The sequence below is a fragment of the Neovison vison genome, chromosome 12 (assembly GCF_020171115.1).
Source record: "Neovison vison isolate M4711 chromosome 12, ASM_NN_V1, whole genome shotgun sequence".
NCBI lineage: Eukaryota > Metazoa > Chordata > Mammalia > Carnivora > Mustelidae > Neogale > Neogale vison.
In genome coordinates this window covers 86123609-86148832 of record NC_058102.1, presented here as the reverse complement: position 1 = coordinate 86148832, position 25224 = coordinate 86123609, and the positions used below count along the sequence as shown (strand labels likewise).

Here is a 25224-nt window from a genome sequence, read left to right as displayed (position 1 = left end):
TTTGTGCCTCCTGTTTTCCTTCCTCCTAGCCTTGATTTGTGTGCCATTCTGGTCCCCCGAAGGGCCACCCTTCCTATCTCGCCACCACTTTCTCTTTCTGTGGAATCCTATTCTCTTCTCCCAGATGCAGTTCAAAAAGCCACCTCCCCCAAATCCTTTCTGATCCCCTAACCAAATATAACCTCTCTCCTTTCTCTGAACCTCCCCAAGTACATCAATCATGTATGACTTAGTCTGAAGGGTATCGGGGAATAAACCCCTCCATGCTACACCCGACACTCTAGAATGTTATGGTTCTTTGTCGTTTGCAATACAGGCTGGTGCTTGTCCTAAGCTTCTGAACAATGATGAGGGTAGTGCTGATTCAACAGCCATCGGGGCATTACACCGTGAGTTCCTTGAGAATGTGGATGGCTGTTCCACATCTTTGTCTCCTAGCACCTGGCACAGAGCTGGCACACTGGTAAGTTCTCCAAAATGGGCTCTGCACGGATGTTCGCAACAAGGGCTCTCATCTGTGCGGCCTCTCATGTCAGGCACCGTGCTAAGCTCTTCCTAAGTGAGCGCATCGAGCCCTCCCAATCACCCTTTGAGACAGGTGCTTCTAGCCCCCCCTGAAAAGCAAGCCCCACAGGGAAGGGATTTGTGTCTTTTGTGTTAGTTGCTGGAGATGTGATAGGCCCTCAATGAATGTTGGCTGAATGGGTGAATTAATTAGTGAATAACCATTTACAGATGAGGAAACTAAGCTTGGAGAGATTTCATGACTTGCCTAAGTGGTAAGGTCAAAATCTACACCCACACAGACCTAATTCCAAAACCTATCTTATCACGGAGCTCTGGACCAGCTGGAGGAGGAGGAGTCAGGGCTGGAAGGATGGAGATACGCAGTCCTACCTTTAAGGAGCTTTCCATTCGGTGGAGAAGCAGAAATGCTCATATAGAAATCACACAGCTCAACACTGGATCCTAACAGAACGCATGACCATGCCAGGAATCAGCAAAAGCCCAGGGGTTGGGAGGTGGGGAGGAGAGGGACAGGAATGTGGTTTCACATCTGTAAGCAATCCCTGCATCTGGGAGGAAGGGTGATTCAGGGTGCTGATGCTTGCAAAAGGTTTCTTGTCCCTGTGCTTTGGGACCGTATCTGGGGAGGCAGTGTGTCATGGGGAAGGGGGTCGTGGGGCAGGAATGCAAACCCCAGCACAGAGGAGTGGTACAATCAGGCTACAGCTGGCCATGATAGGAGGGCCACTTCTTTGCTGCTGGGCTGCTGGAGGGGGAGGTGGGAAGGGTCTGTACGGATAGCAGTGAGAAGGGCAGGGGGCCAGGGCCTTGCAGGGCAATGAGAGGCTTTGAAATTTGGTGGGGGCGTGGTTGAGGGGTGGGGGTGGGGGTGGGCAGCCACAGCTGAGGCTCGGTAAAACCAGGAGGGCGTTTCAGCTCTTCCAGCACCCTGAGATACCTGTCTGCTGTGAGTGACCTGGGCTCTAGCCCCTGCCTCTGCCTTTCCCCCTCACTGGTCTCAAATGCCCTCCTGCCTTCCCCACCCCTCAGGTTCTCTCCATCCTTGAGGGGGCAGGGGCTACTGCAGGTTTGGAGAGACATACTTATGGGTGAGGATCTGGGAAGAAGTGCCTGGATAGTTCTGCTTTTGTCCATGTGAGAACCACCCCCCAAGTCCCCCTACACCCCAATTAAGTGTTGTCACTGAAACACTCTTGACGTGATGGCCCCAGAGCTGGGGTGAGGTGCACTCCTCTCATCTTGGCTTGGCCCCCAACATGTCATGTAACTTGAAGTTAGTCACACACCCTCTTTGGCCCTTTGCTGCTATGGCTGTGAAAAGAGAAGCCTCGCCTCTGTCCACACCTTCACACCCACCCCTGCACTTGCTGCAGAGCTGGCTGGTGAGCAGAGCAGAGCAGAGCGAGGGTGGGGGTGGGCTGATTTGCCCACCATTGTTGGCCTGAAAGGAGGGGGGAGGAGGAAACACAGAGGCCCACACCTTCCCCTGCCCTGAGAGGCAGTCCTGACAACACTGCCTGGGGATCTTTTTTTTTTTTTTTTTTTTTTGGTAATTATTCTTTTAATGTTATATTAGTCACCATAGTCTCTCCCTCTCACCTCATTGGAAACAGTGAGGGGGTTTTGGAGAGAGGGAAGAACTTCCTTCCAACTCCCCCCCCCCACCCCCTGGTGCTGCTCTGGGCCAGCTCTCCCCTCTTCTCTCCTTGGCCTCACTGTGCCGCAAGGCAAGGCGTTGTTCTACCAATGACGGAGCCTGGTCCCAGCTGCCGCACTGCTCAGCTTGATGGGGCCCGGAGTTGGGCTCCAGGGCAGGAAGGGATGAGGCATTCCCCTAGGATGTGATGCAGGTACCCCCTGAGCTCTGTAAGGCCCTGCCTGGACCTCTCTTCTGGGCACCAGGAGCCTCTGGCTAACTGCTTACAGGACATGTCTACCTACGTGTCCCATGGGCACCACAAACTCAACCACCCCACCCAAACACAACAGCTCCTTCCTTCCTTTTATCAAAGCACCACTCTCCCAGGGACTCAGCCTCCAAGCCCCATCTCTTCTGACCCTCCTTCTCCCTTTATCCCACATCCAGCCGCTTCCCAGATCTGGGCTCCGGGCTGTGACGAGAGCTCACAGAGTCTGCAAGCACCTTTCTGCACCTCAGTCTTGCCCCGCTCCAGGCCCTCCCCACGTTACTCCCAGGCTGATCCTTCTGCCCTTCTTGCTGAAGAAAATGCTTTAATGACAAAAATTGCTACAGCACTTTGGTCCTTCTAAAGCATGATTATTTTTTTTTAAAGCATGATTTTTGAACCTGCTATTCCCCTGCTCAAAAACCCTTGAAAGTTCTCTCCACCTCCACTTCTCATGTTAACAGAATAAAGCCCATTCCCTGGGCTAGGGATTCAGAGATGTGATCCCAGTAAGCTCCCAACTCCCCTGGAGAACCCCTCCCTGTCCCTGGCTCCCCTCAGGCACCTCTTGGGGGGAGGGACTGCCCATGCCTGCTCCCGCCCCAGCACGGCACAGGGCTGAGCTCTGAATGGACCTTTCCTCTTTGAAGAAAGACTGCATGTCTGAACCCTCTTTGAACCACCAAAGCTTCTACCGCAGTGTCACAGTCACACAGAGAGAGGTAGGCATGACACACGTGATGAATGAATGCCAGTGGAACTGAGCTGCCTTCTAAGGGTGGAAATTAATTATTTCATTAAACATTTGTGGGGACGCCTGGGTGGTTCAGTCGGTTAAGCCTCTGCCTTTGGCTGAGGCCATGATCCCAGGGTGTTGGAATTGAGTCCCGCATCGGGCTCCTTGCCCTGCAGGGAGCCTGCATCTCTCTCTGCCTCTGCCTGCCACTCTGTCTGCTTATGTGTGATCTCTCACTCTCTCTCTCTGACAAATAAATAATCTTTAAAAAAATAATAATTTGTGGAGCACCTGGATGTCTCAGTTAGTAAGCGTCTTCCTTCGGCTCAGGTCATGATTTTGATGAGGGAGCAGGAGGCTGGCTGAGGACAGAGTAGAAGCTGGCGCCTTGCACCCCCTCTTCACCTGCTCCCCTCCATATGTGTAGCATTCCTCAGGCACCCCTGACTGCCATAAAACGATAAATAGTTAACTTGCAGGGATCGCAATCCTGCAGAACAGGAATCTCCCTTGCTCTACAGGTATCCTAGAGATCTAAACAGGGAGGTTACCTTATCAATAGCACAAATTTCCAGAGGCAAATAACTCTCATGTCCTGAAGCCCTGATGTCCCCTTCCCCACCATAAACTGGAGGAGACTGAGGTAGAAGGGAATGTGAACGACAGCAGGGTCATAATGCCCCACTAAGAATCTCCCAACTATCTTAATGTTAATGCCTGACCTAAAAACGACATTGATCAAGCCATAAGGTCAAGGACTCCCCCCGGCACCTTGTAGGCCCACCTTAGCACGTGAGAGCTCTGTCGAAATCTCCCATCCCTTCACCATCTCCCCCCAACCGCAAGGTATATAACACGCCTACCCTCACAACTCGGGGCAGCCGCATCTCTGCCTGCCCACGGGTCCTGTCCCCGTGCTCTAATAAACCACCTTTTTTGCACCAGAGACGTCTTAAGAATTCTTTCTTTAGCCGTCGGCTCCGAACCTCACCCCACCGAACCTCACCTAGGTTCGAGAACTTCATCAATTTCAGGGTCCTGGGATCGAGCCCCGCATTGGGCTAACTGCTCTGTGGGGAGCCTGCTTCTCACTCTCCCTCTGCCTGCTGCTCCTGCTTGTACTCGTTCTCTCTCTGTCAAATAAATAAAACAATAAAATCTTTAAATAACATTTGTGGAACCCTTAAGGCTCATGCTAGCTGCTGACACTGAGTTAATCAGGTTCTGGGTACCGTGTGGAGAGCTCTCTCTCTATCATGACTTAATCCCCTCTATAATTTTAGGAAGTCCCTATGATCACTATCTCTCATTTCACAAATGGGGAAACTGAGGCTCTGAGAGCAGGACTCACTTGTCCAGAATCATACAGCTTTCAAGTCGAGAAGCTGGGAAGGGAGACCCAGGCTGCCTGACTCGGGGGTGTGAGTTCATGACATCACACCCTACCGTCTCTAGGAGCCAGCGGAGTGTGAAACATACATTCCAAACTCCAGGCATTGGTCAAAGACCATGAAATGGGGACATATCAATAATGTCAAGGTAATAGAGTCCAACATCTGAGAGCCATCACAGCACAGACAATGTCAAAATGCCTGAGGAATATAGGGATTTTGTATATTGTTGTACTTCGCTCATCCGAACATTTATAGACTCCTGGCACATTCATGCCAGCTAGTATTTCAACTCATCGGCATAGACCAACCCATCAAAGCGCCTCCTTTCATATAGCAGACATTCTAGTAGAAAGAGAGAGAGAGAAAGCAAAAATCTAAACAAAAGGTATGTGTCAGAGGTGACAATTGCCAAGGAAGGAAAAATAAAGCTGGGTCAGGGAAGAGACTGTCCAATGAGCTGGGTGGGGGTGTGTTGGAACACTGCTACTAATACAGGAGCAGGAAGACCTCCGCAACAAGTTAATGTGTGAGCAGCACCGAAGAGTAGGTGAGGAAGTGAGCCATGCAGTAATCTGTAGGTATTCCAGGCAGAGGATAGTAGAGCAAGTGCAAAGGCCCTGAGCTGGCAGCCTGCTTAGCCCACAGGAACAGCCTAGAGGCCTGTGTGGCAGGAATGGAGTAAATGGGGCAAGGGGGAGCACGTGAGATTCACAAATAAATTCAGGCCTACCTAAATTCAGTCTCTGCGTAACACCATATGTCTGGGTAATAGTCACGGTGAGGATTTATTGAGCTCATTCCGCATGCCTAGCACAGTAGTACTCAGTCCTACTGATGGGAAAACTGCTAGACAGGATCTCTTAGGATGTACCAGGGAGACAGACAAAGAAACTCCACAGTGCCATGTGCCAGGGGCTATGAGACTAGAGGAGAAAACATCTAACCTGGATCAGGGGCAAAGGGGGCTTCCTGGAGGGGGTGGTGCTTGAGCTGTCAAACAGGAGAAGAAAACCACTGCAGAACACATGGTCACTTGTTCGGAGAGGGGAAGCGTAGGCCATTTAGCCCTTGGGCCACAGTGGTGTCGGGGTTGGGGTGGGGACTTATGAGGACAGTTTGCAGGAGGAAGGGTTTGGGAGAGGGGCTGGGGAGGACAGTGAGGGGACAGTGGGGATGATGGGGAGGACAGTGAGGGGACAGTAGGGATGATGGAGAGGGCCTCGGGGTTTCGAGGGCTGAGAGAGCCTCTAAACAGGAAGGCCTAGGCTTAAGTAAGCATGCAGGCAGTTGGTAGCTATGGAGTGGGGCACAAAGAGTGAGCAGAGTTGGAATCAAGATTCAGTAATCAACCTGCCCACCTAGGGACCTGTTTTCTCGCCATCATTAGGTGGGTCTAGCTAGGAGGTGACAGAGAAGCAGGAGGTCAGCGGCCACCCTTGCATCAGGTTTGTTTTCCCATCCCATCCAATAAGGTTCCGATCCTTCTAGGCAGATCTCTGAGTCCTCACTCTGGGGCAGCCCAAGACACTCCCATAGGAGATTTCTCAGTTAATAATAACTCACATACTGACAGCACTCGGTGGCCTTCAGTGTCCTTCTCCTGCCATACCTTATGTGTCTTATGGTCCATCTGGGATGGACAGAGTGCCTCCTTTCCATAGGAGATGCTGCAGCTCAGAAACATTAAGGCCTTGCCAGAGTCACAAGGCCAGTGGGTGATTAAATTGGGAATCCAGCCCAGCTCTGGAGCTTGCGAACTCCACAGTGACGCTGCAGCAGCTTTAGAAAACAGAGCTTGGTGATGGCTGATTCCCAGAGAAGAGAAGAGAAGCCTGGGAAAGGGGATGGGCCAGGCTCCTGAGTGGGAGGAAGATGAGAGGCGGAGAATGGAGGCAGAAAGGGAGCAGTTTGGGGGTAGGGATGAAGGTTGGAGAGGCTTTGAGACAGAACTAGATGTCTTTCTGGAAAGGCCTGGTCCAATGGTCTAGCGGGGTTGAAAAAAACAGCAGCTTCATCCTCCTACACCAGGCCTCAGTGACAAGGTGGGGAGAAGCCCATTGCTCCCATTTCACAGGAAGGAACATGGAGGCAAGAGAGATGCCCTCATGGCTTGCCCAAAGGCCACTAGGAACTTAGGGCCCAGGGGCCCTGTTAGAAGCCAGGGAAGGTAGACAAGCCGTGGGAGACTTTCCCACTCTGCGGTGGATGATGAAACAGAGGAGAAGGAAGGTGGAGATGGACAGAGAAATCTGGGGCTGCATCCAGAGGCGGGGAGGGGGGAGGCTGAGGCTTGGAGAGAGCCTGTCAGCAGCAGAGATGGTGGGGGGATAAGGCCCTGACACCCAGCTCCGGTTCCAGGCAGGCAGCATCAGCTGGTCGGGTGTCACGGAGCCCCGCGCCTCCTCCCTCCTCCCGGACCCATCCACTTGGACGGCTCCGCAGCGCGCGCTCCCTGGTCCTGGGACGAGGGGACCAGACGGAGGGGACGGGGGAGGGGAAGGTGCGCCGCCTCCTCCCGCTGGGCTTGTAAATCCGCAGCGGCCTCCGCAGCAGCCTCCCAGCCCGCCCCCGGCCCCCTCCTCCTCCCGCGCTGGAATGGTACGTTCCGGTCCGCCTGGCCCGGCTGCAGTGGATGTTGCTAGAACCCACGCGGAGGAGGGAAGAGACGCAGGCAGGCTGCGGTGACCCAAGCGGCCGTCCCTGCCTCAGGGACCCCTTCCCGGAGACACGGCACCATGACCCAAGGAAAGGTATCGGCATCTCCCCCACCTGCACCACCCTCCATCCTCCGGCTTCCAGCTCCCTGTCATCCCGAGCGAACTCTCTGGATCACTCGAGCATCCGCCCCTGGCGCTTGTGCGAAGGTCCTCTGTGGTCCTTGTTCAAGTCAGAGGACCTAAAGGCCCATTTCAAAGAATGGGTTAGGGCTTCTTCCTGCCCAACAGGCCCACCTCCCCTCCCTTCCACCCCCCCACCTCCATATCCCCCTCCCCCGTGCGCTTTGGCATCTTAGGGCCCTTCACAGGTGCCTTGGTTCCCTTAAGGAATCAGCCTGGGTGTCCGCGGTGTGGTGGGGGGAGTGGTGGAGGGCACCTGGGTTAATGCCCGAGGGGCCATGCCTACCCAGCCCGATCCCCTGCTCCAATCCCAATTCTGATCCCGCTCCGCTCATCTTTCACACCCCTACAGAGACACCCCCCCCCCAACTCCCTGTCATTAGTCCCTGTCTGGACACAGCCCTTGTGTTTGGGCCAGGGAGGCATTTACCATGACAACCCTACCTCAGGATGCTGATTTTTGGTTTTGTTTTTGCTAGGCATGGGACGAGATGGGACCAGATGAAACGTCTCTTTTTCCCCATTTTTAGGTTTGAAATGGAGGGGAGGGGCTGGGGCAGAGACTTGGCTGGCCTAGTACAGTTACATAACATCAACAGCCTGTGGAATTATACAACAGCGAGGACCTGGGGCAAAGGGGGAGGGTCCTCTGGCCCTCTGTTTTGGGGGTGCTAAGGATTGGGCAGAGGAAACAGAAGAGGACCCTCCCCTACACTCCCCCTTCTTCTCACCAAGATGAGCCTCAGAGCCAATGACATCCTTCCCTGGGCTCTCAGACCCTCCTCTCTCTGTTTTTGATCTCATGAGACCTCCAAATGATGTCATTGGGTGATACCACCTCCTGCCACTGGGCAGACCTCTCTTGGGAATGCCGGATGTGTGTATGTGTGTGTGTGTGTGTGTGTGTGTATAGGGGGGCAGGGCCCTGGAGGCTCTGGAGCTGATCAGCAGGGTGGGGGCTGGTGAGCAGCATCTGTTCTGGACAGGGCTGAAATCAGAGGTGATAACCCATTTCCTGGATCTGGGCTCCAAGGACTTGGTTCTGGTGGGCTGAACTGGATTTTCCTGGATGTGACCCTTCTGGTCTGGGTGATGAAGGGGGATGGGGAGCGGGAGGGCCCCTGGGTGAGCCAGGGCCCCAATCCCACAGGCCTGGGCTCTGCAAGGCTCTTCCCTAAGTGGGGGGAAATGAAGAGCTGGTGAAAGCGAAGAACTTTACCCCCCCACTCCTCTCTCCTCCTCCCCCCGCTGCTGATTCCCCCCACCTACTCACAGGCTTTCTGGGGGTGAAAAGGACCCTCCAGTTCAGAGGTCCTTGGGGCTGTGTGCAGGCAGAGATCTTCTGGTGCTCAGTCACCTCTGGGCTGCCTTAGCCAGAAGCATCCTGCGAAGAACGAACTCTGCGGCCTTGCTCTAGGGCCCTTCAGGCTTAACACATTCTTTCTGCAGCCAGACCTGACTCCTATTCATTTTCTCTCTCTTTTTTTTAAAGATCTTATTTATTTATTTGACACAGAGAGAGATCAAAAGTAAGCAGAGAGGCAGGCAGAGAGAGAGGGGAAGCAGGCTCCCCACTGAGCAGAGAGCCCGATGTGGGGCTTGATCCCAGGACCCCGAGATCATGACCTGAGCCAAAGGCAGAGGCTTTAACTGAGCCACCCAGGCGCCCTCCCATTCATTTTCTGAGTTTCAATCTTTTTGGTGTTGGTTCAGTTTTCATACTGTCCCTCCCCCACACATCCTCTCACCAAAGCTTAAGAGGACACTCTGGGGCAGCGAGCAGAGCTGAGTGTAAATAGACTTAAGTTTTCAGCCTGTCATGGAACATTTCCCACTGGGCCTCAGTTTCCTCACCTGTAAGATGAAGGAAGGGGCGGAACTAGGTGACTTCTCAGGTCCGTTCTAGCAGTGACAGCCTGTGATTCTGTTCTGGTTTGGGAGAGAGGCTAAGATTCCAATACACAAGGCCAAAACAGGATCCTTGACCAGGAACCTCTTGCCCTTCCTCCACTCCCCGTCTCCCCCCAACCCCTCTCTGTTTCCCTGCTCGCCCATCCCCACTTTCCTAGTGTCATCTCCAGCCTGACCAAAGGAGACCAGTCCCAATGGAGGGTGCTTGGGCTCTGCAGCCCAGTGGTCTATGTGTCTGTCTGTGACTTCGGACAAGTCATTCTTCCCCTCTGAGCCTCAGTTCCCCCATTTTAAAACAGGGCTCAGAATACAACTAGCAAAAGGTAACAGGGAGATTAAGGAAAAGAAACTTCCAGTTTCTATTCAGTTTCTATTCTTGAGGACCTACTCTGTGCCAGGCCCCTCCCTGGACCACAGGGAGACAATGGAACCATTCCGATCCATTGTCTGCCCCAGGGATGATGACCGCCAAGGGTGGGCTCTCCTAAGAATGTCTCCTTCCAAAGTTTTAATTCCAGCTTCGGTGTTTGCCCCAGACCAACCCTAGCCTTCCTGAAGCCCAGTTGAACCATCTATAGAAAAAGGGAGAGCTTTTCCCCCCACCCCAGCATTATTGGGGTATAATTGACAAATAAAAATTCTACATATTTAAGGTACACAACTAGATATTTTGATATACATATGTACTGTGAAATGATCACCACAATCAAGCTAGTTAACCTGTCACTTCACATAGTTACCTTTCTTTGTGTGTGAGGAGAACTCTTAAGATCCAGCCTCTCAGCAAATTTCAAATCTACAGTTCAGTATTGTTAACTATAATCACCGTACTGTACATTAGATCTCCAGAACGTATTCATCCTGCACAATGGAAACTTTGTGCCCTTTGACCGACATCTTCCCATTCCCCGTGCCCCCCCATCCCCACCCCCTGGCAACCACCATTCTCCTCTGTGCTTCTTTGAGTCTGGCTACTTTTGATTCCCAATATAACCGATATCACGCAGTTTTTGTCCTTCTATGTCTGACTTATTTCACTTAGTGTAACCATCCTCCAGAGTCACCTATGTGGTTGCAAATGAAGGATTTCTTTCTTTCTTTTCTTTTTTTTAAAGAAGATTTTATTTATTTATTTGACAGAGATCACAAGTAGGCAGAGAAGCAGACGGCGGGGGGGCGGGGAGCAGGCTCCCCACCGAGCAGAAAGCCCCATGTGGGGCTCGATTCCAGGACCCTGGGATCATGACCCGAGCTGAAGGCAGAGGCCCAACCCACTGAGCCACCCAGGCACCCCGATTTCTTTCTTTTCTTAAGGCTGAATAACATTTCCTATCCCCCATAAAATAGGGAGATTCTCATCTGTGCCCCCAACCTTCCTAGTGCAGGTGAGAAAGTACCAGAAATTAGGGGCTTGTGAGAAGGACTTGGAAGACTCCCTTTCCTTGGTGACTGTCTGTGACTGTCTCTCCTTGCCTCTACTCCACAGATCTCCGTGGCTAACAAAGCCCCCGGGACAGAGGGGCAGCAGCAGGCCAGTGGGGAGAAGAAGGAAACTCCAGCAGTGCCCTCAGCCCCACCCTCCTATGAGGAGGCCACCTCTGGGGAGGGGCTGAAGGCAGGGGCCTTCCCCCCGGCCCCGTCAGCCGTGCCTCTCCATCCCAGCTGGGCCTATGTGGACCCTAGTAAGTCTCTCAGCTCCTGGAGGCAGGAGCATTAAGGGGAGTGTTGGGACCAGATGAGAAACCTGGGTAGGAGGAAGTTGCCTGTAAATAGATGCATTGTGTGGTTGTTATATGAGGCTCTGTTGTCAGAGGCTTGGGATTTGGAGGGCTCTTCCAAAGGTAGGTCAAGGAGGACTCCATGGAAAGGGAGAGACACAGTGTCTGCAGTCACAGTACTCTTGGATGGGGAAGAAGGGATTTTTTTCAAGTCACCAAGCTAGGGCAAATAAAGGGATCGGAGTGGAGGGGGCGGGAAGAATCAGGGGCTGTTCTAGAAAGGATCTCCTCAAAGAACAGGGTGCATAAAGAGGGCAGGGAGAGTGCCGTGGCTGGCTCCCTGTGAGTGTAGGTGTGGTGTGTTTCCATGTGGGCTAACCTGAAACCTTAGTGGGGACATGTTCCCATGAAGACCCCAGGACTCTTGTGGGCCAGGGATCTGAGGTTCACTTTACCCTCACTTTCCTTGTCTCTCGTCCCTTTTCCAAGCCCTTGCTGGGGATAGGAGGACACGGTGTGAGGGAGGTGTGAGGATGTCAGCCTCAGTGCCTCTCACGGCCAGGCATAATTCGTAGGCAGGCTCACCCAGGCCAATTCCAGCTCTTTGCAGACCAAGAATCACAGCCAGTCGGAGCCCCTCTGTCAAGATGAGCAGCCTGTGGGAGCTTTGCCTCAGGGCTGGGAACATACAGTTCCCCACAAGCTATAAGGAAGGACCCCCTTCAAGCCTTCCTCAGCACCTATGGCCTCCCTCAGCAGCTCCTCAAACCTACCCTTCACCCCCATCTTATCAACTCCTACCCTCCCCAGCAGATTCTAGAAGGAACCTCAAGAATAACACCTCAGACAGAGCCTCTACTCACCAGCAGTGGCCACCATGGTCCGCACCCCTTACCACAAACCCCTCGGCCCAGAGCTAAGCTGCCCTACACCTGCTATGACCTGTTGGAAGGCCAATGAAAGTTTGGTGTTTGTGGGAACCTTCTCACAGCCCCACATACCCACAGGACTGCTTTCTTTCTCCTCTTCTCCCACTCTGTGTCCTGGCCATTCAGGCTTTGGCAGGGGCTGTTGACAGAACGTGAAAGAGAAGTGCAACATTAAAGGGTGAGGGCCTCCAGGCCCCAGGTTTGTAGGGAGTTTCCCCTCTCTCCCCCTTCCTCAGTTTCCATTTCCGGGTTACAGAGATTAGCTGCCTTAAGTAATGTTTTCCAGGGAACTGCTGGGGCCAGAAGGGACCTCATTTTAGTCCACATGTGACAAATATTTAAGTGTGTGCCAAGCACTGTGTCCAGCCCCCATTAAATTTCCAGGGATGCATCTCTTTGCAAGACTTGCCCTCCCAGACCTGACTCCATAGACAAGTATGCAGTGACAGAGGCCTGGGCAGCTGACCTAACCCACCCGGCAGTCGGAGAAGGCTGCCTTGACAAAGGGATATTCGCACTGAGTCCTGAAGGATGACATGAGTTAGCCTGGTGAAGAGACGGGAAATGAGTGTTCAGGCTGGGAGATGATGATTTGCAGAGGTCCAGAGGCAAGAAAGCACATGGCTGGAAAAATAGAGTCAGCTGGAGAAACGTGTAGGAGGGAGGAACGTGCACCAGGGCTGAGGGCTCAGGGGAGGCTGTGGAGGCTTTGTTAAGGATCTTGAACTTGAGTAAAAGGCAGTGGGGAGCCATCAAAGAGCTTGATGCAGACTCGGCTTTGAAAGACCAAAACTGATGATTTTGCTCTGGAGGGTGAGATCATGGAGAAATGGCAGGAAGAGAATGGGAACTGAAATGACAGAGGACGAATACAGAGCCGAGTCTTAGGAGTGGCCCAGCTGAGGGGTGGAAAGGAGAGGGCAGCAGAGTCCCTACCAGGCACAGAGCCATAGGCTTTCACTTTCATCTAGTTTGGTCCCCACGAGGTGAGTATCACTGACCCTAGCAGAGAGAAGACTCAGAGATGGCTGGTGACTTGCTCAAGGTCACACAGCTAGTCAGCCTTAGAGGAAGGATCTGCATGTTGGTCTTTCTGACTGTGGATCCCATGCTCTTCCCCAGGCCTGATACCTAGGCTCTGGGTTCTGGGAGCAGCCCCCAAACTTCATTTCCCATCCAAGTACTAACCAGGCCCGACCCTGCTTAGCTTCCGAGATCAGACAAGATCGGGCGCGTTCAGGGTGGTATGGCCGTAGACCCAAACTTCATTTCCATCCATACCCTCGTTGCCCTGTCCTGGCTTTCCTTCCCTCTCTGGTCTTCCCCCTGCCTTGCTTCCAGGCTGGGGTACCAGCAGGTCCTTCCTCCCCAGCTAGTCCCCAGTTCTTACCCCAAGGACCTTAGAGCAAGCTGGGGTAGGACCTTTGGCCCTGGGATGTGCTAGGTGACTCCCTCTCTGGTTCTCAGCCACAAGGGGAGAACAGCCAGCAGGTTCAGGGAAAACAAGTGGGGGACGTAAAGGGTGGTTATTTGTTTGCCAGGGCTTGGCCCCAGAGAGCTCCAGCCAGCGTGTAGGAAGCAGAGAGGAGATGACAGTTTATTCTCGGGACTCAGACAGGAGAAGCAGGTGGGGAGAGTGACCTGGGGATGGGATGGGTTTGGGTGAGATGTTTGAGAACGGGGCTAGAGAGAACGGCATGCCCAGTCCTGAGAGCCACTTTGACAAAAGTCAACTCTGGACAGGTGGCCACTAGGAGCAGCATTTAAATGATTTAAATGTCTGGGAGCCCTCATGGCTCTCCCCATGTCCATCCAGGCAGCTCTAGTTATGAGAACGGTTTCCCCGCTGGAGACCACGAGCTCTTCACCACCTTCAGCTGGGATGACCAGAAAGTTCGCCGAGTCTTCATCAGAAAGGTAACCACCTCTCCCAACTCTCAAGGACTCGGGGTTAGGTGGGGGGAGTCCCTTGGGAAGGCCCTGGCTCATCCTTCTGTCTGCAGATTCGTACAGAGGCCACCCCTCTCCCCCTCTCCTATGACCCCAGCTGACAGTACCTACTGGGAAGCATGTCCCTAGGTTTCAGCCCACTTCCTCCTGCTGTGCCTAACCCAGTGTCTCATCCTCTTTCTAAATACTTGGGGCCTCTCGTCCTGTAGGGGTGGGCTCTGGAGCATCTTTGCTCTTTTTATACCTTGTCCTTAGTCCATTCTAGTGACCCCCAAGAAGGAGAGTGGAGGGTATGGGATGCAGGTCTAGAGAGGAGACTGAGTCACTGGGAAGCTGGGGTCCCCCTGAGCCTCAGTGGGGGGCCAAGTCTCCGTGGCCACAAATGGGGCTCCCCAAAGCTGAACAGAACTCCCTCCCACCCCTAGGTCTATACAATCTTGCTGATCCAGCTGCTGGTGACCTTGGGTGTCGTGGCTCTTTTTACCTTCTGGTGAGTTGGTGGCATGGACCTGGCACTTTCCAGGGATAGCCGTGGCGAGGCTAGACAGCTCTGGGAATGTTTGGCTAAGTGATTTGGCTAAGCAGATGGCCTCATGCTGGGAAGGAACTTCAGTGAGTGCCCACAGGAGTCCTCCACTCGGGGGCAGGGGGTGGAGAGGACCTGGTGGTTTCTGGGCCATCAGGTGTCCACAAGGCAGTCATCCTCTCAGATCTTCCAGCCCCACAACCTGGTACCTCCCCACCCCAGCCCAGGACTGTGGTGGGGCTCCCTGTGCCCCCCAGGGGTACCTCCCCCCTTTCTCCTTGCCAGTCCTGGGAGCCCTGGAGGGTGGATGCAGAGAGGGAGCTAGAGGGCACTTTCTGATTCTCCCCTCTCCTTTCTCTGCAGTGACCCCGTTAAGGACTATGTCCAGGCCAACCCAGGATGGTACTGGGCATCCTAGTGAGTATACTCCAGGCCTCCAGGCCCCTTGTCAGAGAACCCTCAGTGGCACAAGGTGGGAAATCTCCCCTGACAGAAGCCAAGCCCATGGCTCCTCCCCACCTAAAGGGAGACTGTCCTCACAAGAGCATGGCCAGAAGGGCCTTCTGGTGTTTAGATGTGAGGCGGAGGGAAGAAGCAGACTGAGGTTCTGGTGCTTGCACAAAGAAGGGAGGGTGGGGCTGGGGCCGCAGCTGGAGAGACCCAGACCTTGGCCTTGAGGGGAAGGGGGCCTGGAACACCTTGGCCCACACTAATGATGATGTTGTTACTCTAATTAATGTTGTTATTAATGCCTATGAATTATTCATCGTAATAGGTACCACTTACGGAGTGCCTAATGAGGGTTGGGCGTTGTTCTGTGTGCTGGATGTACAGTATTGCGTTCGATCCTCGAGTCAACTGGGAAGGGCTACCTCAGAAAACTGAAGGTTCAGAGAGGTTGAGTAATTTGCCCAAGGTCACACAGCTAGTCAGTGGTGGATTGGGGATTCAAATCCAGGGTTCAGGTTGAGGCCTGTGCTCTTCATCACTCTGCTTGGCAGGTTCCCTTCCTCTCGAGCCACTCAGCTCCTGCTTGTCCTCTGGAGTGTGGCAGGCAACTTAAGAGAAGAAGTTTGATGGGGTAGCTGATTCCTGACCCTCTTATCTGGGCAATTAGGGGTCATTCTGGATAATTCTAGGCCAGAACTACCCTGGGCTCAAAGCAGAACTGCTCTCACCTAAGTCTTGGTCAGCCTACGGTCCATTTGGTAAATAAGGGACCAGACTGGCAGAGGACTGGAAGGCTCTATGTAAGGGAATCTGAGACACCTCAGAGAGCCATAAAGGCTTATTGGGCGGAAGTTCTGGATGTCTGGTGAGGAGCTTGCACCCTCCAGCTGTGCTAGGCCTGCTTTTGGGCGCAGATATGGTGGAGAGGTTGGCTTGGCCTCCTGGACCACCCCAAGTCCAGAACAGTCTTAGAGTGGGCTTTGAATTAACACAAGCCAGCCATAAACTGACAAGAAGGAGAGTCGTCCTGGCCTCTACAGCTCTTTAGAGGAGCAGAGGAGTGGAGAGGTGGCTCAGTCAAGTTGGGAGTCCCAGGGGAGGAGACATTCATACCTGGAACCTTACTTAAGGCGTAGGGCAGAGGGCCTGTCTGCAGACCAGACAGAAAGGTATACAACTAGGGGAATGGGGAGGCACTGTGTGGTAAGCTAATGAGACCCCAGGGACTGCCCCCGGGCCAGCCCACATGGCAGGTTGGCATGGTTCCCAGCACGTCAGCACCGCCTGGCAGACTCAGGTGCCCTGAGGACTCAGGAATGGAGTCCCCAGGCCCTTCAGCAGGCCTTCTGTGGGAGGGTCGGCAGGACTCCACGTCCTGAGCAGACGGTGGCAGGGACACAGCCCAGGAATGAGCAGACTCGGAAGTGGGGGCAGAGTCCACCCCACTGAGGGCAGGCATGAGAATCCGGCCTATAGATGGCGAGATTGAATGGTCCTTCACCTCCACATCTCTGGACAGAAAGCGGAGATACTCCCCCCAGCTCGGGGGAGGAGGGGGTGGGCGGAGAGACGTTGGGAGTGGGCATGGACCCTGCGCTTTTTATGGGATGTCACAAAGCCTTGGAAGTACTTGCAAATTCTACCACCAGGATGCTGCCCTCTTCTCCAGAAAGCCAGCCTGTGGCTCTGCCCCACCCCAGCCCCTTCCCTCTTCTCAGCTCTCTCCCCTTTGCCCCTCTGAACCTGCTTCGGGGTCTGAGACCTCATGGGTCTCGCCTCCTACCACATACCAAGCCCCTAATAGCAATAAGAATAAGACCACTCTTCCCATGGTGAGGCACCGTGTCAGTGCTTTCCAGGTATTATCATTTGATCCTGAAAACAAGCCTACCAGGCAGATACTGGGATTATCCCCATTCTACAGATGAAGACGTGAGGCTCGTGGAGAAGTTCTTGCTTCCTAAGCCTTGTAGTGTTGCGCACTTCCCCTAAATGCTGACTGCCTCCATGCTGCCCCGGGATTGGCCCTAGAGCGGGACACACTGAGGGAGGACACTGGGTTTGGAGGCTTTCCTCCACCTGAGCCTCACTCCCTTGTTCTGACACTCTGTAAACAGACCTTGGCTCCAGCCCAGGCCCTGGGGCCCCAGCACTGACAAGCAAGTTTCTTTCTTTTACTTCTGTGACTCATTCTTTGCCCCCTGGGATGGCGGCCTTCCAGCACCCCCCTCCACTCTCCGCCTTCTCGAGGCCCCAGTCATCTCCCTTAGCAGGGCTCCTGCCGTATTGTCTGATTATTGTCTGATTGCTCCCTCAGGGCCCTGGTGGTGGGAAGGAGTTGGGGCTGGGGGCATGGGGGGCTGGGGGTTGGCAGGCAGAGGAGGAAACGGTGAGACCAGAGCTAGGAGAGGTGGGTCAGAGCCTCTCTGGGAGATTGCCAGTCTAATAGATTGTCAGTCTAAAAGTAATAACAACTCCCACTCTCAAGTCCTTACCCTGTGCCAGGCTCTGTGCTAAGTGTTGGGGTGCGTACTCTCTGTTCTGCTACAGCTCCGTGAATCAGTACCAGTATTGCTGTTTCACTAAGGAGGAAACGAGGGGGTTCTGCAATTAAGTAACTTGTTCAAGGTCACACAAAGTGGTAGAACTAGGCTAAGAATATGGGTGTTGGGCTCCAAACGGGCGCCGTAACCCCTGGGGGGATGTTGTCCCTCTGCCCTTCCTCTGATCCCTGGTCTTGAGGGCTGAGGAGCTGTGGGCCAGGAAGAGAAAGAGACTGGGTGGGCTCTTGCCCTTCGGATACTCCCAGTCTGGAAGGAAGGCAGGATTCACACCCAGGACGCACATAGACAAGGGTGTTGTTATTATTATTATCATCATCATCATCAATATTGCCAACGTGACTGACCAGTGACTCAAGTTGAGACCAGAAGAGAGCAGATCCTGGAGTGTTTCTCAACTGGGGCCGGACAATTCTGCTGTCCCTCACTGGTCCTTGGCACTAAGAACCCCTCAGTCACTGGGGCAACTGTCCCCCATCACTTGAGAGCAGCTGAAGTAAAGGAGAAGATGATGATGGAGAGGTCCTATTTGCTAAATCCAATAGGCTTTTCTCCGCTTCTACATCCCCTATGCTTTTGGATTTCATCCAGATGTATTTAAAGGTCACCTAACCATTGCCAGGCCCCGGGTTAATCTGAGGAATGCAAAATGAGTAGGTCATACCAGATGCTACGTCTGTGCAGGGGTTCAGGTGAATAGGCCCGTAGGGTGTGGGGCATGGGCTGCAGTTAAGGAATGTCTATGGTGCATGGAGGGAGCCCTCTGACCCAAGCCTCGGGCATCCCTGCCGGCTAGTCCTTCCCAGCAGGAGCAGAGGGTGGTGGGCGTGTTAAGAGGGTACAGAGGGCAGGGAGGAAGTTGGCAGGGCAGATCAAGCAGGGCTTTGCCAGGTCTTTGGGAATCCTAAACAAGGGAGTCCCGGGGTCGGGTCTATCTGGGGCTTAAAGGGTGAAAGGGAGGGCTGGAGACAACAGGACCAGATAGAGAGAGGCGGTCCCACCTGAAAGGGTGATATTGGGCAGGGAGAGAAGGTGACAGATCTGAACGCAACCTGGGTAGGAGGATTGGCAGGTCCCCGTGATTAATCAGGCGAGGCCATCAGAGACTCAAGGATGCAGAGTTCTCTGGTTGGGCGATGTGGATGTGCGTAGTGTCCTCTGCAAGATGAGACTCAAGAGCAGGGGAAGGGAGGAGGACAAGTTCACTCCTGACCTGCTGGGTTTGGCACATTTCTGAGTGGCCGTGTCTGCCGAGTTAGCAGTTGCCTGTTCAGGTCTGGGGTTGAGAAGGAACATCTAGATGAGAAACAAGGGTGTGGGAGCCGTGAGCCTTTGCCTGTTAGAGGGAGTCCTTTGGGGGAGTGAGCCCCCAGGGAGAGCATGAGGGGACACTGCCCGGGTGGGACGCTATATCAAAGGAACGGGGACTATTTAGATTCTCTGAAGGCGACTGGGAAGGAGTGGCCTGGGGCATAGGAGGGGACCCAGGAGTGTGTCATTTTGGAACCAGGGGAACAATGGGAGTGATCAGATGTTGAAAAGTCAGGTTAAGACAGGGACTAACAAGTGTCGCTGGGACTCAACAAGGTCACAGGGCTGTGGCAAAGCCGGCTCTCATTAAGTGGGGCTGGGTTTGGGTTTGTGGGGTTGGGGAGTAATGCAGGGATGGAGAAGGATACTATGAAATGGGGACAGCTGTTTTAAGAAGCTTCTCCAGGAGGCTGGATGAAGTAGTCGTAGCTGGAACTGGGGAAGATGTTGGCCGAAGATGGAAAAGAGCTGAGGAGGGTTGTGTGGGAGGAGAGGCACCAGCACAAAGGTTGAGGTATTAGAGAGAGAGATGATGGGACAGCTGAGTGGGTGGGGCCTGGAGCCCAGGCTGGGGTGATGGGCCGGGGATGGAAGGACAGGAAAAATGGCACACAAATGCACGGTATGGTGTTTGCAGATGGCAGGCGGGGAACCAAGGGAGCCCCACGTTATTTCGAATCTTTCTGGGATGCGTCAGGCCAGATATGCAGGAGTGAGGCAGCCTGGGATGTCTGTGGGTGGGGGGAAGATGGTTGGAATTGCTGCTGGTGGGATAGGTGACGAACCCAGGAGGAAGAGGGCCCTGTTGAGGGCCCACTGGGGGCTGGAGACCATGCACTGATGCTGGCACCAATCTAGGTAGGCATAGACACACGCCTGGAGTCCTCAGCCCCTTGTCTTCCACCTCCTAGACTGGTCCTCACCTCCACTGCTGTCTAGAAAATTCTCAGTCCTCAGCCCTCCCTGTTGCTGGATGGCACCTGAGCTCCCAGCTGGTCATCCACTGGACATGGCCTCCTGATCTGGAAATTCACATCACTCATGCTTCCTGCCTGGGCCAGGTGCTGGCAGGACAGATGAGGGCCCGTTTCTTGATTCACTTGCAATCTAGTTGGGGAGACCAACAACAAAGCAACAAGGTGATGACAAGTAGTGAGCAGGGCGGGAGGGGACTGACCGAGGCAGTGGAGGGCAGTGGTTACAAGCTAGGACTCTGGGGCAAGAAGGTTCGAGGATTATATCAATTATTAGTCCTAAAGCACTTCGCACTCTGCCTGGCACACAGAAAACTCCATATGCAAACTTAACTGTGGAGTATTGAGTGTCTGGGGAGGCCACTTTGGACTGGGTGTGAGCTGCCCCATGGCACCCCTGACCCAGTATTTCCTGAAGCTCGTCCAATGCCCATTCCTGTCTTTTGGGATTGGATGGCCCACCTGCCTGTTGCCAGGTTCTAGGATGACTGTAGTCTTCAACCTCCTTCCCCTCACCCAATCCTACTGCCTGACACCTGAGGGCAGGGGTGGCAGAGAGGAGAATGAGCAGGGCATTGGCTGGAGGGACCTTGGGGCACGAGCTGACTGGCCCATCCCTCTCTCCCACAGCGCTGTATTCTTTGCGACCTATCTGACCCTGGCCTGCTGTTCTGGACCTAGGTATGTGATGGCTCGAGGAGCAACTTGTGGGAGCACGAACAGGGTCTTGAAAGTTCAGGCCCTTGTCCTGCCCGCCCCCAGGGTACAGTGCATGTCTGAGAGGGCTCTATCCTCTGCCTCCGTCAAGCCTGCCCCTCCCTCCTTCACTTGGGGCCTCTGAGGTAGCAACAGGAACGCGTGGATCCACTGATGGGGGTGCCTGGGGATGTGGCTGAAGGAAGGGACTCTGAGGAGTGGGGATAGGGGCGAGACCGAGAACCCCTCCCCGTGGCAGTGACCCTGGCATGTGCCTCTTGGTGCCCCCCACCTTCTCCTCTGACCTTGGTGTCTTGCCTTGCAGGAGGCATTTCCCCTGGAACCTGATTCTCCTGACCATCTTCGTAAGTGATGTAGGGGTGACTGGGGACAGAGGCTGAGTGGAGATGGTGGGGGGAGGGAAAGAGGATGGGCTTCGAGGGCCAGGAAATCTGGGCTGGGGATGTCCAATGTGAGGTCACTGGTGGAAGCAAGAGCATCCTTATCCCACTTCTGCCACAAAGACATCCCACTCTCTCTTTCCAGATGGGCTTAGTCTCCCCCAACTCTATCCACCGTCTCTCTTCTTTGTGATGTTGTTTTTAAGAGGTTTGAATGAGGCATCCTAGGAGCTACCGATAATGAACAGTAGGTCATAGAAAGGTGGGGAGGAGGTGGAAACAGGGCTGCCAAAGAACGAAGGGGACAGCTAGTGCTGGCCTGTCAGGACACTCCTCAACCAGGCCTGAGCTGTGGAAGTGGGGGGGGGGGGCGAGGCAGACACAGAGCTGAGGGAGACCCAGGCTGGGCCTTGGAGGTGTCTGGTCCCCGAAGGCTGAGTTCTGGAGCATTCCCTCATCCTACTTCTCCTTCCAGACCCTGTCCATGGCCTACCTCACTGGGATGTTGTCCAGGTAAAGGGAACAGGTGGAGGGGGATGGGCCACACTCTGAGGGGATTTGCTCCTGAACACTTGCCTTCAGACAGCAGTCAGATGGGGGGGGGTGGTTCAGGCAGGCAGGAAACATTGGCCCGGAGCCCTCTTCTCACACATTCCACTCAACAGTGACAGTGGGACCTGGCCAGGTCAGCGAGGCAGAGGTGGGGAATGGAGAGAGCAAGGTGACCTCTTGAGCTGCAGCTTGGAGGACCCCAGACTGGCTGATCACCCCATTCCCTGTGAGCCACCTCCTGGCGGCAGCACCAAGCCCTCCCCACCCTCCTCCACTCCCACATTCTCAAGATCCTTCTGACAGAAGTTTGAGTCTAAGCAGGCTCTCAGGGAAGAGGCTGGGAAAGCAGGGAGAGGGAGGACACTGGGAAGGGGGCAGGGTGAGGACCTGAGGTCAAGGGATCAGGTACTGAACGAAGATGGTGGGCCTGGGAGACCAGAAGGCCCGCCCAAAGCTGAGCTCCTGGCCTTGCATGCTGCAGCTACTACAACACCACATCTGTGCTGCTGTGCCTGGGCATCACGGCTCTCGTCTGCCTCTCTGTCACCGTCTTCAGCTTCCAGACTAAGGTCAGCTTCAGGCTCGTGGGCAGGGCAAGGCCTCTGGGATGGGGGTGGAGGGGAGCTCCAAGTTTGGGTCCCTGGCTAGGGAGAGGTGAAAGGGGCGAGTGGGGTCTGGGGAGGCCTCCTGGAAGAGGAATGCTGGCTTCTGCCATGTAGGCCTCTGCCTTCTGGCCAGCACGCTGCCCAGCGGGGGCCCCTAGAAATGCGCAGCCCTCCGGGGCAGGCCCCACAGCTGACGCCTGTCCTGTCCCTGTAGTTCGACTTCACCTCCTGCCAAGGCGTGATCTTCGTGCTACTCATGACGCTTTTCTTCAGTGGACTCATCCTGGCCGTCCTCCTGCCCTTCCAATATGTGAGTCCCGCGCCTCCCAGCCGGGCCTGGGGAGGGAGGGAGAGCCCCCCTCGCCCAAGGCTGCTGTTTCCTCCCCCACCCTCCAGGGAAGGCCCCGAGCCAAAGGCCTCCAACTTGCCGTCTTGTCCAGCCCTCCTGGCACCTGCCCTGGGCTGGTTGGCAGGATAAGCATACAAACAAGGAGGCTTTTCTTGGCAGGCCTGGGCACCTGCTTGCACCATGAGCCACATCCGGCTTCACCTTTCTCATTCTCCCCTCTGGGGGAGAGGGGAGGCCGGATGTGGGGGGAGCATAGCACATTTAAACTCTAGGCAGAGAAGGGAGCACAGGAGATCCAGAGGACCACGTGGCCCAGAAGGACCCCGGGGAAGGGCCCCGGAGCTCTCAAGGGATCAGCCAAGTCCAGAGAGACAGAATCTGGCTGGCCAGGCAGGCAGGAGGTGGGGCAGTGGGACACTGAGCCTACCTCCTACCCCATTAGAGTGTCATTTCAGCTGTCCAGTTGGGCCTGGGAAATCCAACTAGGCCTGAACAGGTTCCAGTGGTTACTGAGGTCAGGCTGCTGCCGATGGAGAAGGGGGCAGACTGAGGGCATCACAGGAGGGACTGGGGTTTAATCCTGGGAACCCAAGGGATGAGGCTATTAGACTTCTACTAAGGGCTCAGTGCTTCTACCCCCCCCCCCAGCCTCCACCCAAGGTTTCTCTTAGCCACCTTTGGTGCAAAATCCCGCTCACCCCCCGTTGCCCCTTTTCTGCCAGGCTAGGGCCAGCAACCCTCGCTCTCTCCTTCCCCACCCCATCCTGCCCAGCCCCAGCCCCCAGGGTATTGGCTTCAAGTCCAGGACATCAGGATTGGTTCTAGCGTTTCCTTGGCACTTTCCAGGATCCTGTTGACGAAGGGAGGAGCCGGAGCTGGTCTGGGGGCCTTCTGTATATCTAGGATGGGGGCGCGGCTACAGGAAGGGGCCTCAGAGCTTCAAAGAACCCTTTATTGACTCAGGGCAGGCTAATGGGATGCTTGTGTTTCCAAGAATATTCTGGGGGAAGGCCCTATGGAGGGGGGCACAACTGAAACTTGCAGGGTTTCCATACCCATCTGGACGCCCCAGAGACCTAGGGGGAGCCAAGGTTGGGCAGGGGTGCTGTTCCTGTCTCTGCAAACAGTCCCATCATGCACAGCTGCCAGGGGCTCCAGAGGACCCTCCCCACCCTCCCACACCCCCCTGAGTCCTTCACCCCTTCAGACAGAGCTAAGGAGTGCTCCTACAGAGGAACAGACCGACCGCACAGGACAGGGATGAGTTCGCCCTGGGGGAAGTCAGCAGCTTGAGGCCAGGCTCAGGCAGGGAGGATGACAGGGGTCCCCCAGGGTGAGTCTCCCTCATCCAGCCTGAATCTGGGGCTGTGCGTTCAGGGAACAAGTACCATCACCTGGGAACGGCCCTGCCAGTCCCTCCATTATCACTGCTATCCTGGGGTTCCGCAGACCCACCTGGAGCCCACAGAGAATCACGGACCCCTCTGTGTTCTGGGGCTTCTTAGGGACAGCTGAGGGTCGGGAGGTCCTTTGAGAGATGGAATCCACCAGGGAGGTCTGTGCTGTGTCCTTTGGTCTCTGGACAAAGCCCTCCTCCCTGCACCGTCATCCCCACCCCCCTAAACCCATTTTGTGTCTGCTCCCCAGGTGCCCTGGCTTCACGCAGTGTATGCCGTGCTGGGAGCAGGCGTGTTTACGTTGGTGAGTGTGGCTCCCTGGGGGGGGCCCCCGCCTTCTCAGCCTCTGATCACCTCCCCAGGTCCTTCCACTATCCCTGTCTTCCTCACAGTCCTCCTCCCTGACACCATACGAAGCTCCTGTGGGCGGGTCAGGGCTCAATGCCGCATTCAGGGAACTCTCTCTGGTCTCCAAGACACACCAGCTTAGTTTGGCAGAGGATAGGTAGGGAGGGAGGTTGTAACAACAGGATTAGAGCTTCGGACAGAGCTGAGAAGATGCACCCCTAGGCCCTGGGGAGGCCAGTGCTGCTTGTGGGGATAGGAGAATGAGGGTGCCCTGGCCACAGGGACTAAGTTAGTCAATGCTCTCCTAGGGGTAATCTGGGAAGGCTTCTTGGAGCCAGGGAGATCCCAAGCGTGAGAGAGGCACTTAGTTCAAGCTCACTTGTGGTGACTCTCACTGAACTGAGAGTGTTGAGGACAATGACAATGACAATAAGAGCAATAGCTAATATTTATTGAGTACGTCCCCCCACCAGCAAGCCCTCTGTGTGCATTTAATCCTCACCATAACTCTATAAAATAGGATCTATTGCCATCAGATTCAGATGAGGAGCTTGAAACTCAGAGACTAAACGACTTGCCCAAGTTCACATCGTTAATCCTAGGAAGTGGAGGGCGGGATTGCGACCCCGGATGATCTGACTCCAGAGCCCCAGTCTGGGTATAAGGCCACATGGGGGGAGGCTGGCGTGGCTGGAGCAGAGGCCCAGGAGACAGGAGGTCTCCAGGGACAGACAACTGCCTGGAGCAGCCCCCCACAGGCCCTTTGCTCAGGTGGGCTCCAAGCACTTGAACGTGATGCTGCCCCGGGACACCCCCTACCACCCGAGGTGGGCAAGCCCATCTTGGTGACTTCTCAGGGAGCACACAAGGTAAACATGCCCTGCCAGCACAAGCCACCACCCGAGCCTCCTGTCCCTCCCCCATTGGAATGTTTAGCTCAGCTCAGTCTGGCCAGAGTTCTAGGCTCATTCATGGGGTCCACAGGCTTGTGGGTGACACACTGGAAAAAATGGAGGGTCAGAACCAGGAACGGGGTTTTGAGGGGTGTGGACAAGGAACGAGGTTTGGTAGATTGATTCATTCATCTCCACGGGTCTTTATTGAGCAGTTACTATGTGTGAGACTCAGTGCTCTGTGCCCAGGG

At 54.8% G+C, this 25224-nt stretch overlaps 1 protein-coding gene across 1 annotated transcript in view; it reads left to right on the top strand.

The window, feature by feature from the left end:
• The first annotated feature begins 7191 nt into the window (after positions 1-7191).
• The window catches only part of FAIM2 (Fas apoptotic inhibitory molecule 2), a 33448-nt gene continuing 15415 nt past the window's right edge, over positions 7192-25224 (top strand). The window contains exons 1-11 of the mRNA XM_044228144.1: positions 7192-7315; positions 10800-10995; positions 13777-13877; positions 14336-14400; positions 14800-14853; positions 20363-20413; positions 20754-20793; positions 21305-21342; positions 21863-21950; positions 22201-22296; positions 23983-24036. Coding sequence (XP_044084079.1) covers positions 7301-7315; positions 10800-10995; positions 13777-13877; positions 14336-14400; positions 14800-14853; positions 20363-20413; positions 20754-20793; positions 21305-21342; positions 21863-21950; positions 22201-22296; positions 23983-24036 — 798 coding nt within the window. The 5' untranslated portion in view covers positions 7192-7300. The remainder of the gene's footprint in view (positions 7316-10799; positions 10996-13776; positions 13878-14335; positions 14401-14799; positions 14854-20362; positions 20414-20753; positions 20794-21304; positions 21343-21862; positions 21951-22200; positions 22297-23982; positions 24037-25224) is intronic.